Source organism: Pyxicephalus adspersus, chromosome 1 (genome assembly GCF_032062135.1).
Source record: "Pyxicephalus adspersus chromosome 1, UCB_Pads_2.0, whole genome shotgun sequence".
Lineage (NCBI taxonomy): Eukaryota > Metazoa > Chordata > Amphibia > Anura > Pyxicephalidae > Pyxicephalus > Pyxicephalus adspersus.
In genome coordinates this window covers 774,310-789,168 of record NC_092858.1, presented here as the reverse complement: position 1 = coordinate 789,168, position 14,859 = coordinate 774,310, and the positions used below count along the sequence as shown (strand labels likewise).

The following is a 14,859-nucleotide window of genomic DNA, read 5'->3' as shown; positions in this document are numbered from 1 at the left end:
ACCCCAAAAAGAAGGGGGGGCATGGTACGTGCCCGCCCCCTTACACCCCTGCCTGTGTCAAAGGGGAAGACATTTCCCTCAGAGGGAAGTCATGATTCCAGAACTATAAGAAGGTTTGAGCCTGCTACAGGCGAGTGGGCTGGTTGGGTTAAGAGAAACACCCTGCCCACCGCCCTGAGCCTGGGAACAGTACTGGGGACGTGGTCCGTGACTCTGGACCACCAAAGACTTCTTTGTAAAAAAAAAGTAGGCACGTGTGCCCACTCGCAAAAAAAGTGAGGGCACAGTGTTCCCACCCATGCCCGCCCCACTACACCCTTGGTTACAACACTGAAGTGCCTTTCTATATGCAATTTCCATACATATTACAGGCGGATCATAAGAAACAGATATTATTTTTCAACTGATCAGTTAATCCCTTGTGTCTTCTTCTTCCCTTTCCCACTTATTTCTAGTATGGCCTTATCCACATTAGCATGTGATTTCTGGTAAAAACGACTTCTTGTGCTAGCTGTGCACTTTCCCTTCCCTTCTCTTGTGATCACGTAATCCTGAATTATATTTATTGAAATGTTTATCATATTTTTAATTGGTTAATAAACAGCCTAACCTTCCATTTAATATGAGACTTTAAATTTCTCATTATGTGATGGAGCTTCCTACTAAATATGATTGTTGGTATGATAAATGTCAAAATTAATTTCTATTTTCAACCTTAATCATTCCGTCCTCCCCATGACAGCCATTCTAGTGCAAAGTTCTGGAACATCCTCTCCAGTCCTGTGATTGGTGGGTGTGGAGGTTACACCCATCCTGCTGATTGGTTACAGCCTGTCCTATATAAGAGGAAGGGGAAGAGCAGCTCTTCACAAGTGTCTCAGCCAAGGGAAGCAGCATGGAAAGTCCGGTGAGTATGAGCAATATTGGAACCTGCGTGGGATGGCCAATGGGTATTATGGGTTGTAATAAGTGGTCAGATTGTTACATTTAAAGTTAATTCCATAAAATCAATAATTTTGGTATAGTGGGCAGTATGGTGGCTCAGTGGTTAGCACTCTGGCCTTTGCAGCGCTGGGTCCCAGGTTGGAATATTGGCCAGGACACTATCTGCATGGAGTTTGCAGGTTCCCCCCGTGTTTGTGTGGTTTTCCTCTGGGTACTCCGGTTTCCTCCCACATTCCAAAAAACATGCAGTTAGGTTAATTGGCTTCCTCCTAAAATTGTCCTTAGGCTACAATAATGACACATGAGTATGGTAGGGACATTAGATTGTGAGCTGCTTTAAGGGTCAGTTAGTCACATGACTATGGACTTTGGTAGGCTCTGTATAATATGTTGGCACTATATAAATACTATGTAATAATAACACAGTGGGGTTCCCCTTCTTTTTATAACTATTTACATGTCTGTGGTGATTGAGCCTCACCACTATTTCCCACCCTGCAGTATACTGGGGGTAGCCATCGTCTCTCCTTTTCCCATTGCATTGTATGGGGTATTATAATTCTTGTGTTTCTCTCATACAGGGGGCGATTATAAACAACCTCAGCGTGAAACCTGGCCAATCCATAGAGGTGAAGGGCCGTATTCTGGAGAACAGTAAAAGGTAAGATAAAATGTAATTCCAACCTTGAATTCTGTTTAATAATTTTTTTACATACATCTGCCCTTATATATGCCGTTATATTATAATAATCTGAATACATGCGAGCTCTGTGCATGGTACAACAACCTCTACACAAAAGTGTGTTCTGTATATATTGTACAGCTTACTGACCCCAAAACTAATTTTCAGTAAGTGCTCTCTAATAAAGACCCCATTCCTGGTTGTGGCCAAATATTACCTGGATAAAACTTGCTCTGATTACTGCACACCCATCAGCTAAATGACACATAACAATACTGGCCGCTGTACGAGTGCTGCTTCTCTCTCCTGGCACAGTCCCGCAGGCATGGAGAATCTGTATATATATCTTGTACATATCTTGGTGTCTATGCTTTGCCAGTCCTAGCCCACTGGACTTTGATAGGAGGGGAGGCAGCACAGTACCGTTATTACATACCAAGATTCCGTCTCCATGAAGCTCACACTAGTTGGGTTACCTTTATATTTCAATCTGTTTGCAATATTTTGAGGTCATTATTGTTCTTTCCTTGCTTTTGCATGACACAAACAATGAAATTAGTATCATTGGCAATGTTTTTTTTAAGAAACTGACATTGCTGCTTTGAATCCTTTCTTGCTACATTGTAACATATCATGCCATTTACTCTACCTAGAGTTGTTGTCTGATGAAGCATTATTCACCATGAAGCGTGTCACAAAGCTATTAACCTTTAAATTATACTTTATCAAGGAAATCATTTACTGCATCTGGCTGGATTAAAACGTTTGTAGGCACAATCTGCAAATTGTTAACCATGCTCAGTTTAGAGATTATTTATTAATATTTGAATGACATCACTGATTGCATATTCCATGACAACATCATTTCCTTTTGGTTTTAGATTTGTTTGTACATACCATTAATAATGTTTATTTTTGTTAAATTCTTTATACTAAGTTAGCCTCATGCATTTTTTCTATCCACAAACTATTCTAGTGGGGTGAGCCATTATTTGTCCTATGTAACAATTCTATCAGGGGGGTGGGTAGATCTATATATATTGAACTACACAAGCAGTGGGGCATAAACTGAGGTGAAGTCATGGAGGAAATATACAAACACTGCGATAAACCCAGACAGCAATCACAGGTTCCAAATACTAACAAACTCCGAATAGAACAAGTCTTGTGCAGGGTCAGAAACAGGACCAGAGGGCACAATGGGGAGAAGACTATTTAATCTGGCCAGGATTCAGCGAAAGGTAGACCCTCAAATAGGGAGCTCCCTGCTACATGAATAACAAGTTCTTCCTGAAGACGACCATCTGCTGATGGCCAGTGGAAGATCATAGTAAACCAGATACCCAGTGCCACCAGCAGAATATAGCAGAAATAATCCATGTGTAATCCATCATTGGCAGTGTCCAGTTATTTACCCCACTTTTCTATTCTTTCCTATTAACGTTATATAATGTATAGATTTCAACACTCAAATATTATCATTATTGATGTTTAAACAATGTTTATTTGTAATTATATAGCGCCAATATATTATGCATATTATTGTTGTGTCACTAGCTGTCCTGGTCACCGGCTGAAAGGGCATCTATTGCCCCTACTATGGTTATCTTTCATTAACACAGTCTAAGACCAATATTGAGGACAATATAATTGACCTTAGACTGTGAATACAATTAACCTGTATGTTTTCGGAATGTGGGAGGAAACGCACACAAACACAAGGGGAACATACAAATTCCTTGCAGATAGTATCCTGGAAAAGATTTGAACCTGGGACCCACCCCTGCAAAGGCCAGAGTTCTAACCTCTGAGCCACCTTGTTGCCCCAAATATACTCTGACCTAGCAATAAAGGTGCTTTAGAACAAGCTAAAGGGGTCAATAAGTATAAAGCTTGGTTAAGAATTGTTAATAGTATGGAAATAAATGTCCTGGTTGCAGGGTCACTGTAGGTATTTTTTTGTATGTGCACATACTGGAACTCCAGTATTCTAAATCAAAGGGTTGTCTGAGTGGAATCATTGTTTTGTCTTTTTAGTTTTTCCATAGGTTTGGGAATAGATTCTAGAAATTTTCTGCTGCACTTTAGTCCTCGATTTGACTTCGGTGTAGACAAACGTAAGATAGTCTGCAACTCATTGCAGAACAACGTATGGGAACAGGAGCAGAAGGAAGGTGACTTCCCTTTCCAGCAGGGATCAGTTACCACGGTATGTCATTGTCCCATACAACATTTGTCATAATATAAATCTGTGAAAGATGCAGCGATAACTTTGGGTGAGAGTGTACAGGCTTTGCTATGGTGGTCACAACTGATTGCATGAATGGTGGAACCTTGTACAGAGGCAAATAGAAATTCAGCCACAAAACTTCAAAGCATTTGGCAAAACAACTGCATCATGTATCTACATCAGGGCTGTCTGCAGAAGAGGGACAATAGTTATTACTGTACTCGGCCTGACCACTATATGGAGTCCAAAAGAGGCCCTGGGACCCCCCCATGTTCCGATGATGGAATTTTGTCCCAGCACTCTATGCTGGTCAAATTTTACAGAATGAAGAATATTTGGAAAGACTATATGCACTTTATGGCTCTGGTCATGTAATGTTTCTCTTCCTCATCCATTAGCCGTTTAGAAGGCCAGGAGTGCAAGGTAATACCAAATGTCACTTGTGGGGCTCCTGGCATCATATCTAACATGGATGCACCCAGCAGAAGTCTTGGGGATTTAGTTTACTTTAAAAGGGGGGCTTTTATAGGTAAATGTTATTCCTATATACATTACATATACATATAATCTTATGGAAGGATTATTCTTGAAGTAAATGGTGTGGACAAGGTCCCCTTATTTCTTTGGACACAAATCAGTAACTTCTTTAGTCCATCAACCTATGGTCAGGCTGACATTGTTTCTCCTTTTCTTACAGGTTCGCTTTGAGTATAGGAGGGAAGATTTCAACATACTGCTGCCTTCTGGAAAGCGCTTCTCATTTCCAGTCCGCTTTAATGTGGGGGCAATCTCATATTTGACCTTGGGAAACCTCCAGCTTAAGTGCCTGACAATAGAATAAATAAACCCGCAATAATGGAGCTGCCCGTCTCAGGTGTCCATATTCTGATATTTGATTTGTACTGCTGATTGATTCAATATATAGTAATAGTTGAGAAAGTAAAAATAAATAATCTTTCCTCCTAATGTATGGACCCCAAACATTTGTATTCTTGTTGCTCAAATCGCCCTTCATTTATTAGAAATGCACATGTCACAGAATGCCAGTAATAACTATTGAATCTGATTTAACAATTATTTTATTACTCAGTATGCTTAACTGAATTAGGATTAGTTTCTGTGTCATTGTAGGACTGAAGCATCACCCCTAAAAGATAAACAGTAATCAGCAAAAAGCACTAGAGCTGGATTGTATGTCTGCATTTTTAAATTTCTTGTAATTTCACCAAATCAGTAGCTTTATCTGTCTGATCATACATATTGTATGTAGAGGAAACTATGTTCACCAAAATGACTGTGGCAATGACCATGTGCAAAGAAAGGCAATAAAAAGTTTCAGATGCAATTTTTATGTATTGTGTATTTTCATTTCTCTGTAGGAAAACAGCATATAATGGAATTCTTATGTTCATAACCGCTTTTTAGATTCTTTCTAGAAAATCTAGTCATGGTGAGTGACGAGCAAAGATAACATATTCTCCAGAACATACAGTATCAGTCTATGGAGCATTACTACCATGACTTATGGAATGAGAGTATGATGGGCGACTATTGCTGGATAATCCATACACAGCGTACACAATTTAACCATAGTACAGTGCTAGCTGATTGACCATTTATCATAAAATGATGTCACTTTGTTCCTATTTGATTTCACACTGAAAATATTGAAAAATTACTTCAATGGCGCTTTTGTTAAAAGTTAATGCAAGCACATTTTAAATTAACATTATTCATAACCCAAGAAGTTGACAAGCAGATTTGAAAATAGAAAAGTGTGTTGTGGTGTCCTTGCGTTACAGTCATGGCCTAAAATATTGGCACCCTTGCATTTATGTCAGGAAATGCACCACTTCTCCTCGAAAATTGTTGCAATTACAAATGCTTTGATATCATCATGTTTTCTTGGCACTGGAAGACCACAAAAAAGCAGAGAAAAAAAACTCTGAGACATTCACCTCCAAACAAAATGGCAATAAAAATGTCCAAAAGTATTAGAACGCTCAACTTAATTGGTAGCCAACCTTTGTAAGAAATAACTAATGTTAATCACTTTCTGTAACAATCAATGAGACTTTTACATGTTGTGTTTCAAACTGTTTATACTCTATATTTTATACTATAATATATTTTACTGTTAATACATTTTCATGAAAGACAATGTACTGCTTTTAGACATATAAATCCAGTGTATTGCATTCAATACAGTTATTTTGTATTGAATGCAATACAAAATAATTTGAACTTCCCGCCGCGCCCCTAGCGATGGCTGCACGCACCAACGTCACTGGGAACTCCCGAAAAAATGTCAGCGCATTCGCCAGGGGACAGATCGACGAAGAGGATGCAGCCAGAGGATGGCAGGACGCCAAAGGGCCCAGGTAAGGCTTTTTTTTTTAGTTACCCCAAGTGTGGCTCAGGGTTTTCCGCTTGTTTGTTTACCCCGAGCCACACTTGGTCCTACCACTCAGGAGGTTAATAAATCCGGCCCAAAAAGTTATCTTCACAATAATTTGATTCCTTAACAACATTCTGTCCTGGATCAGTAATAAACAAATCTGAAAATAACTCTGAAACCAGCTGATAAAGGTGTTAATATTGTGATGAACATGTCCCAGTATGAAATGATATGCAATATTATTCTTAGGAATTGTATGTGGTGTACATGGTCTCATTTGAACAGATAAAACAATTCTCTCCAGAGTTTTAGATTTTAATAATACACAGATTTTATGACAGGATTATTAGCAAGCATTTAAAAAATGTATGGGTAAAACATTCAACCATTGCAAATTTTTACTCTCTCCTGAAACTTCATAAAACTTTGCCACAGGAAGTGCCATTGTTTCAGGTGTAGATTGTCTTACTGAACATGTCAGTAGTATTGTTGATTTATATATAAGACCTATTGTTATAAGTTTGCCCTCCTATCTTAAAGATACTATTGAATTTCTAAAAATCATGTAGGTTGTCATCATCCCTCTTAATGGAATATTGCCAGCAATAGATGTTAAAGCATTGGGTCTGATTTATTAAACCTCTCCGAGGCTGGCGAGAATACACTTTCATCAGGGAACTTTGGTGATCCAGCAAACCTGGAATGGATTTTTTCAAAGTTGTTTGCTATTTGCTAGCAAATGTTTGAATCCTGAACCAGATCCATTCCTGGTTTGCTGGATGACCCAGCTTCACTGATGAAAGTGTATCTTCTCCAGCCTTGGAGAACTTTAATAAATCAGGTCCATTATATTCATCAGTGAGAAGGGACTGATAATTGTGAGAATCAAATTATAAACTTGCAGTGTCCATTGTCCGTTGTGTGGGGAAATATTTTGAGGAGGATCAGAGGGCGAGTGCCCCATAAAGTACAGTGATCAGCATTCCTGATATCATTGATAGAATATATTGAATATGCTGAATGTATGAAAAAAGCTCTACATATCTTAGAGATCCAGTTCGTGGAGTGTGCAGAAAGGAGATAGAGAGTGTAAGGTTGGTCCAGCTCCAGTGAGACCCCAGTCCCCAATCTAACACCACACACCAATAGCAAGCCCCTTCTCAGCTTCAGGAGGGTAGTTGCACCATCCCAACACATGGTTGCCCCTGGGACTTCTCTCCCATGGTTTCCCCCAGGCAAAGAATGGCATCTGGCGAAGGACTGACAGAGGACCAGGAGCCCACAGATAATGCAGTACCAAGATACCAGCAGAGGCAAGTCAAGAATACAGAGCCAGAGGTCATACACAGGTAATCAGTCTACCAGACTAGGTACACAAGGGCAAGACAAAGCAGAGTCGGGGTCACAGGCATAGGTTTGGTGCAGGCAGAATACAGTCCCAAGGTCAGGAACAGGCAGAGCCAGCAATGGTAAATTTAACAAAAAAACACACCATGAGCAGGTCATTCCAGCCTAAAACTACAACAGTCACTCACAACTGGGAGCAGAAAGCCTATAAAGTCCTATTAGCCAAAGGCAGGGCAGGATGAAGCCAGGGGCTAATCTCCTAAAATTCCCTTCAGCTGTGCACAGCCCCAGAGTATGTGCTGGGGATGCAGAGAAGAAACATCTCAGGCTGCACGGCTAAAGGGAATCAGGAGATGCTGCTACTTCCTTGTTCTCCTTGCTGCTGCAAGTGATGCACAGCCTGGGAAGGTTGGCCAGATAAACAGAGAGGTAAGTATATTGGTTTATGTGGGGAATGGAAGGAATTGAAAAGTCCTTGGCTAAGATAGGTTTGGTTTAAAAAACGTTCATAATCCTTTTGAGTTGGCAATTTTGAAAGTGTATGTTTGGCACATAAACTTTGTTTAGAGTGAACAAAATAATGCTAAGCTCACATATGAGGATAATGAAACCAAGAAACCGAGAGAATGTCCCTAAGCAGACTGGATGTTTAAAAACAATGGTGGAACAGGGAAAATAGGGAGCAGCTTGGGACCGTGATCCCTTAGATGTTAGTATTGGATCTGGTCATAGGTAGAAAGGGTTTCAGGGTCAAAATGAAAATTAATAGAATATCTTATCCACTTTCACCACAGCAGCTTGTTTGGCTGAATCCTTTGCCAATAGTAGAGTTGCAAAAAAATGAAACTTGGTCAGTGTCACAACTCACTCACCTCAGATTACCTGGAAAGGCAATAGGGCAACGGATGTCTGGGAAAGTTCCAGTCATTATTGAGTAAATCAACAAATCTGAGACAGGGATTAACTCTACTTCTAAAAATTTGAACATTTTCAGTAAATGGTTCATGGTATAGAGAAAAAAGCAGTCCAATTTTTTTGGGATCTGGATATACAAGGGAAGGCCCGAATGGTAATATGGCCCCTGCTGGCTTTCAAGTTCAGTACTTCATTATTGGTTCTCTTGACTTGGGTAGAGTCTTTGAAGATCTGAGGGCCATGACTTTGATAAAAAAAGCTAACTGGACCTATTTTGAAAGGCTACTGTTATATATGAGATAAATGAGACCCTTCACAATACATCATATATTTGAGGTCAAATGCCTTTGCGCTATGGGGCCATTTGGAGAGGAAGTGTTTATAAGCTGATAACAGGCAGGAGTGTTCAGGTAGAAAGTGGACGGGGGAGGGGGGGACTTTGAATGATTGGTCCTGTACTATATTATTGTAAACCATGTAGCTAAAAAAATGCCCATAGAGATCTGTAAATTGATGGATATGTACCTTTCCCATGATTCCTTCCAAGCAACAAAAATTAATTCCCTCCCACTGCTGTACACATTTCCCTTTTTTAGTGAACCCAATATTCCTGACGCATTTGATGGTCTTTCTGTGACATTTTGGGATATTTGGTTGCTGTATGGATTTTCTTTAGACAACACATCCCATTGTTGTATTTGGATTCAGCAGAAACCCAAACATCAAGGTGAGTACACCCAAACAGGTTTAGAAGCGGAAGAGAGACAGATAACCAACCTGACACCAACTGCCCCTTCATTACAGATACACAGCTTGACCCCACCATCTCAATCACCAATATACAACTCAGGACCATATTCACTTGGTTTGCTTTTGGGATTTGCGTCTTCAGCCGATGTAAGTGGCCAATCCAGGATAATGGTACTCCTGCCACCAAGGCATGTAAACATTGTACTCAGACCTGTTATTCAAGCAGTTGGCTTTCAGATGGGTAAAAAATTAATGCAAAGAGACTGAGCGTTCCTACAATTTCCCCTTTAAGGCGGGCTTCACACATCTGCACTTTGTGCCCAGCTTCACAGTGCTATTTTTTACAGTACACAGTGATACTTGGAGATTCCAGGAATACTGACACTGACAGTTGGGGTCCTGGAAGAATGCCATATTGACACTCAGCGGTCCTAGAATTATTACACAGGGACATTTTGGGGTCCAAGAATAATGGCACTTTGACACTTGGAGCAGGCTTGGCAAAGTCTGTGTTTGTGATTAGGGATGAGCAAGATGTTGTGATTTTGGCAAAATTTGGCTAAACCATCGGAAATCACTATAGGAGGATTATCACGGCTGCATTCATAAAAACAGCAATGGGAATCCTCCTGTCAGTGAGTGATCTCTGGGCACTACATTCTAGAATGAATATAATGCCCAGGGATCTCTCACTGAGAGGAGGATTCTCATGGCTCTATTCAAAAATGCTGCCGCGATACTCCTCCTCTCAGTGTCCCGAGTCATGCGGCTTGTGTTTATGAACGAACGTGGCCGTGGCTCCATTCATTCATGAGCAGCCAGCGAGACTCACACTGTGCTCCTGGATAGAGAAACTCTATCCAGGAACACATACTACCGGACTGCAACAGCAATCAGGGGAGCGGAGCTGCTCCACTCCCCTGATTGCTGTTGCCGCCCTGTAGTATGTGCCACGGCTGCATTCATTGAGAACTGTGTGCGATACCCAGCACTAGAAGTTAATTAACCCCCCTAGCAATTCTGTAAGTTTTTTGATGCAAAAAGTGATCCTAATTTTTTTGCATAGAAATTTTTGTTTATATTGTGGGCCTGTAATTCTTAGGATTAACGCCCAGGTATGATAATTATATTTATTTATTATATTATAATCATAAATTCTTCCTTCTGCATTGTGCATAGCATCTTCCAGGAAATGCGAGCAGCAATAGCATATTCGGGGGGTGGTGTCAGATAGCATCACCCCCAAAATTTACTATTGCTGCTCCCATCTGCAGTTAGATGTGAAGCAGGCCCCCTGACGGACCGGCATCCCGGCATCACATCGGGACCATCAGATCGCTCCTGGAGCGCAGGGCAAAAAGGTAAGGGGGTCTTCTAAATTTACCCCAACTGTGACTCGGGATTACTGCTTTTTGCTAGTGAAATCCACCCTGAGTCACACTCGGGATTACCGCTAGGGGGTTAACCTTTAGTGCCGCGAATCGCACACAAAAAAGTAGGTTTTTTTTTTATTTAAAATTCGATCTTGATAGGCTAATTTACACCAGCTGTTCTCGCTTAAAATTTGGTAAGCGAGAACGTCCGAATTCGCTGCAAGACTTTTAAATTTTCGCTCGATCATCCTTATTCAGGATTCCCGTTTTATTTTTCTTTTAAAGCATGCCTGTAAAAAAGGTAGAGTTGTCTCCCTCCTGTGCATAGTTGCCACACTCAGTGTTACAATATGGGGAACCATATGCCATATACCCATGTGCACCTCAGATAAGTTCTCTCTGAGTTGGAAGAGGAGCATCACCCTGGACCTAGGCTTATCCTTCACCACACTTCAGCCACACACTGGATACAGATGCTTCCAACTCACCTTGGTGGACTGCCAAGGGGGAACATTATCAGAACCATTGGGGAAAAATAAGCCCTGATGCTTAAGGGCTGGAACATGTCCCAGCATGGCCTGATAAAAGAGTTGCAAATCTCAGCATTTTCCAGCATTTGAGTAAGTATTTGGAGTCTTTTATTGCCTCACCAGTCAGGGCAGTCTAGGACTGGTAGTACCTCTTCAGTTGGGACACACTGGCACCAGTAGCTTTTCATCGCATGGAGATGATAAGTTTGCATTTAAATCCAAATTGCAGACACTTTTTTAGAGTGAGGAAATCTTTACTGCTTTGGGTGTCTAAATTTGATAGAATTCCTCTTACTTCTTTTGCTAGTGACTGGAAGACAAAATAAGGGGTGTAACAAAGGCCCTCTGTTTGTCTGTTGAGATGATTGGGTTACATACGGTGTCTGACCTAATTATCTCCCAGACAGAGGAGAGACGTTGTGTGTTCAGTACAGGAGACTTTATAAACAACGTGGTTTTACTGTCTGGAGATGAGTGGGTTACGTCTGGGGTCTGACCTAATTATCTCCCAGACAGAGGGGAGACATTGGGTGGGAGTGTCCTGGATTGTGTGGTTATTTCCATTGGTCGGTGTGTCTATCGCCTAGTTCTCCATCAGGTCCAGAGGGGAGGTTCCCTTGCATGGGGACTTGTATATAATACCAAGTGTGGCATTAATAAAGTGTTCTTCTTCTTTCTTTTTCACCCTCAACTCGCAGCCGTGTCTCGTGTTTTAGGGAACCGCTATATTACTACTAGCTCTTGTAAGAGCTGCCCAACTATGGGGAATTACAATTCAGCTTGGAGAGTTGCTGGAGTAACTCTACAGGGCCACCCAGACTAGGGGGAATGACCTCACCAACGGTTGATACTGTTACATTTGGTGGCAGCGGTGGGATGGTCCTTCTACCCCAGGAGGCGTGCAGATCGGATGGACAGCTGATATGAGCAGCTAAAAAGGACAACCCTCAAGGATCTACTGGAAAGCCGTGGAGGGGAAGCCAGCAGCCGCCCTAAGAGAGAGCTGATTACAGAGTTACAGTAGCTGGATCAGAAATCTGCCATGGCTGAATCCCCTATACCGTCCGGAGATGAAACGGCTCGCATAGTGAGGGAGCGGTTGGCGATCTATGGGCCAAACCCCTCTGAGGAACAGATTGCACAGATTTTTTTTTTACCCAGGTAGCAGCAGAATCTCGAGAACAGAGGGAATACGAGCTGCAACAAATTATTGCCCAGCGACCTCCAGAGCCAACCCCGATAACCCTTATTCCGGCCAGCACAGAAAGACGAATGGTACCGTTTGCTACATTTAACAGTTCTCAGAGACAGAGGGGGAGATCGACAGCTATTTGGTGGACTTCAAAAGGCAGTGTGAACTTCACCAGGTACTACCAGAGGAATGGGTTAGCATTCTATCTGGGCAGCTATCCGGGAGAGCAGCGGAAGCCTTCCGGGCCATCCCAGAGGATGAGGTAACACAATACCACCTTGTCAAAGATACTTTACTTAAACAGTACGCCCTAACCCCCGAGGCATAACGGCGGAAATTCCGAGATACCAAAAAACGGGGAGGTGACACCCACATGGAATGGGCTAACAGGTTACACCGCACCGCTACCCAATGGATTGATGGATGCCAGGTTGTATCTGCCGAGGAGATGTTACAACTTTTTCTCTTGGAGCATTTCTTCAATAATCTACAGCAGGACATAAGCAACTGGGTAAGAGACCGATGCCCTCACACCCTCACTGAGGCGGCCCGCCTGGCCGATGAGTATACTGATTCCTGACGACTGGACCCAGCGTTACCCAAACCTAATCCTCGAGTGGATACCCGGGTCCCCACTGTATCCAGACTCTCTCCACGACCAGAGTTCAGGGCCCCTGTTCCCTCCGGGCCTCCTCTTGTTGCTGGTCCTTCCAGGAATCGGTCAGAGTATCGGTCAGAGAAATGTCACCAATGCCACAAACCAGGACACCTAGTGGCCAATTGCCCTTTCAGCCCCCCCCAAGTTTCTGGAACAACTCACTGGGTCACTGGGTCAACCACTGCTGCATCCCGTAACCCGGCTGTCCACTGCATGGACACGGATACTCACCCTGAAGAAAATCTGGGGGTATTGTACGAGATCAATCCAATCCGGGCTGATTCCGGGGATAATAGACAGCAGCACCGACAAGAAGATGGACAGGGATAATGGACAAGGATTATGGGACACTGGAGCTACCATTACACTGATACAGGGGCACCTGATTCCAGCCCATAAGCATACGGGCCAAACCGCAGCTGTTCAAGTAGGTGGGGGAGCTGTCTTTTGCCTGTCTATAATAGATAACTTACCTGCAGAGGTCCTGCTGGGCAAGGATTTGGGCCCTCTCACTTCCGCCTACGTCCCCACCCACGGCTGCACACCCCGTGACAACCAGGGCCCAAGCGAAAACCGAACGGACCAGTTCCCCAGCTCGGGAGGCCCAGGTGAGACCTTCCCTGACTGTGACTAATACCCAGACCTCGATAGCTTGGGACACATCTGAGGAGTTTGGGAGGGAGACTAGGGCGCATCCATCCCTTCAGAAATATAGGGAAAGGGCAGGAATCAGGGCTGGGGGGTTGGACAACAAAGTTTTTGTGTGGGACGCTAATAAGTTATACCGGGTCACTGAACAGGCAGGACCGAACCCCTACCAAAAGTGCCAGTTAGTAGTCCCCAGCAAATATCGAAGGTAAATTCTTAGAATCGGGCACACCACTCCCTTTATAGGACAAAAGGTCCTAGTATTGAAGCCCGGGAAGCAGGATAAACTGCAGGCTTCCTGGCAGGGACCCTATAAGGTGATAGAGAGCTGTGCGATACCACGTATGTCATCGTCAGTTGTAAGGATGAAAGGTTAAAAAGAGCCTTTCATATTAATATGTTGAAAGAATACTTGGAGAGACTAAGGAATGTGTCCGCTGTATGTATCCCTGCCACGGAGGACCCTGACAACCTACCCCTACCAAACCTCTTAGAGAAGGAGTCGCCCGCCAATCTCCTTAGCCAGGTTCAATTAGGGGACAAACTCACTCCCACTGAGAGGGAACAGTTGCACACCCTATTTCAGGCTAAGAGCCTTACTTTTTCCCAAGAGCCTGGGTACACCACTCTCGCGACTCACAGAGTAGAAACCCCTAGACAAGCCCCACTCTGACAGGCCCCTTTCCACATCCTGGAAGCAGTCCGAGAGGGGATGCAGAATGGAAATTCAGGAGATGCTGAGGTTGGGGGTAATCAAACTTTCAGACAGCCCCTGGGCATCCTCGATCGTCTTAGTGCCCAAGAAAGATGGTAATACCAGATTCTGTGTGGACTACCACAAGTTAAATGTCAGAACAGTGACTGATGCCTAACCTATGCCCCGAGTAGAGGAGCTTTTGGATTGCATAGCCAGGGGACACTGAACTAACCACCATCGATCTCTGTAAGGGTTACTGGCAAATTCCCCTAGCCGAGGAGGCGATCCCCAAGTAGGCCTTTGTCACCCCATTTGACTTGTACCAGTTTAGGGTCATGCCGTTCGGGATGAAGAATGCCTCAGCCACGTTCCAGCGCTTGGTGGATAGACTCCTTGATGGCTTCCAGGATTTCGCTTGTGGGTACCTGGATGACATAGCGATCTATAGTGAGTCCTGGGAGGAACATTTAGCTCACATAGGAATTGTGCCGGAT

The 14,859-nt window shown here is 43.1% G+C and overlaps 1 protein-coding gene across 1 annotated transcript; it reads left to right on the top strand.

Annotated features, from left to right (window-relative positions):
- Positions 1 to 744: 744 nt before the first annotated feature.
- On the top strand, positions 745 to 5,200 carry LOC140340083 (galectin-1-like). The gene is made up of 4 exons (XM_072425130.1): positions 745 to 907; positions 1,527 to 1,606; positions 3,665 to 3,836; positions 4,555 to 5,200. Exons 1-4 carry the CDS (start codon positions 896 to 898, stop codon positions 4,696 to 4,698), a joined length of 408 nt encoding a protein of 135 aa, XP_072281231.1. The 5' UTR covers positions 745 to 895; the 3' UTR covers positions 4,699 to 5,200.
- The last annotated feature ends 9,659 nt before the right edge of the window (positions 5,201 to 14,859 follow it).

Coding starts and splice junctions, on each gene's coding strand:
- LOC140340083 (XM_072425130.1), top strand. Junction 1,607..3,664: donor ATTCTGGAGAACAGTAAAAG/GTAAGATAAAAT, acceptor TTGTCTTTTTAG/TTTTTCCATAGGTTTGGGAA. Junction 3,837..4,554: donor AGCAGGGATCAGTTACCACG/GTATGTCATTGT, acceptor CTTTTCTTACAG/GTTCGCTTTGAGTATAGGAG.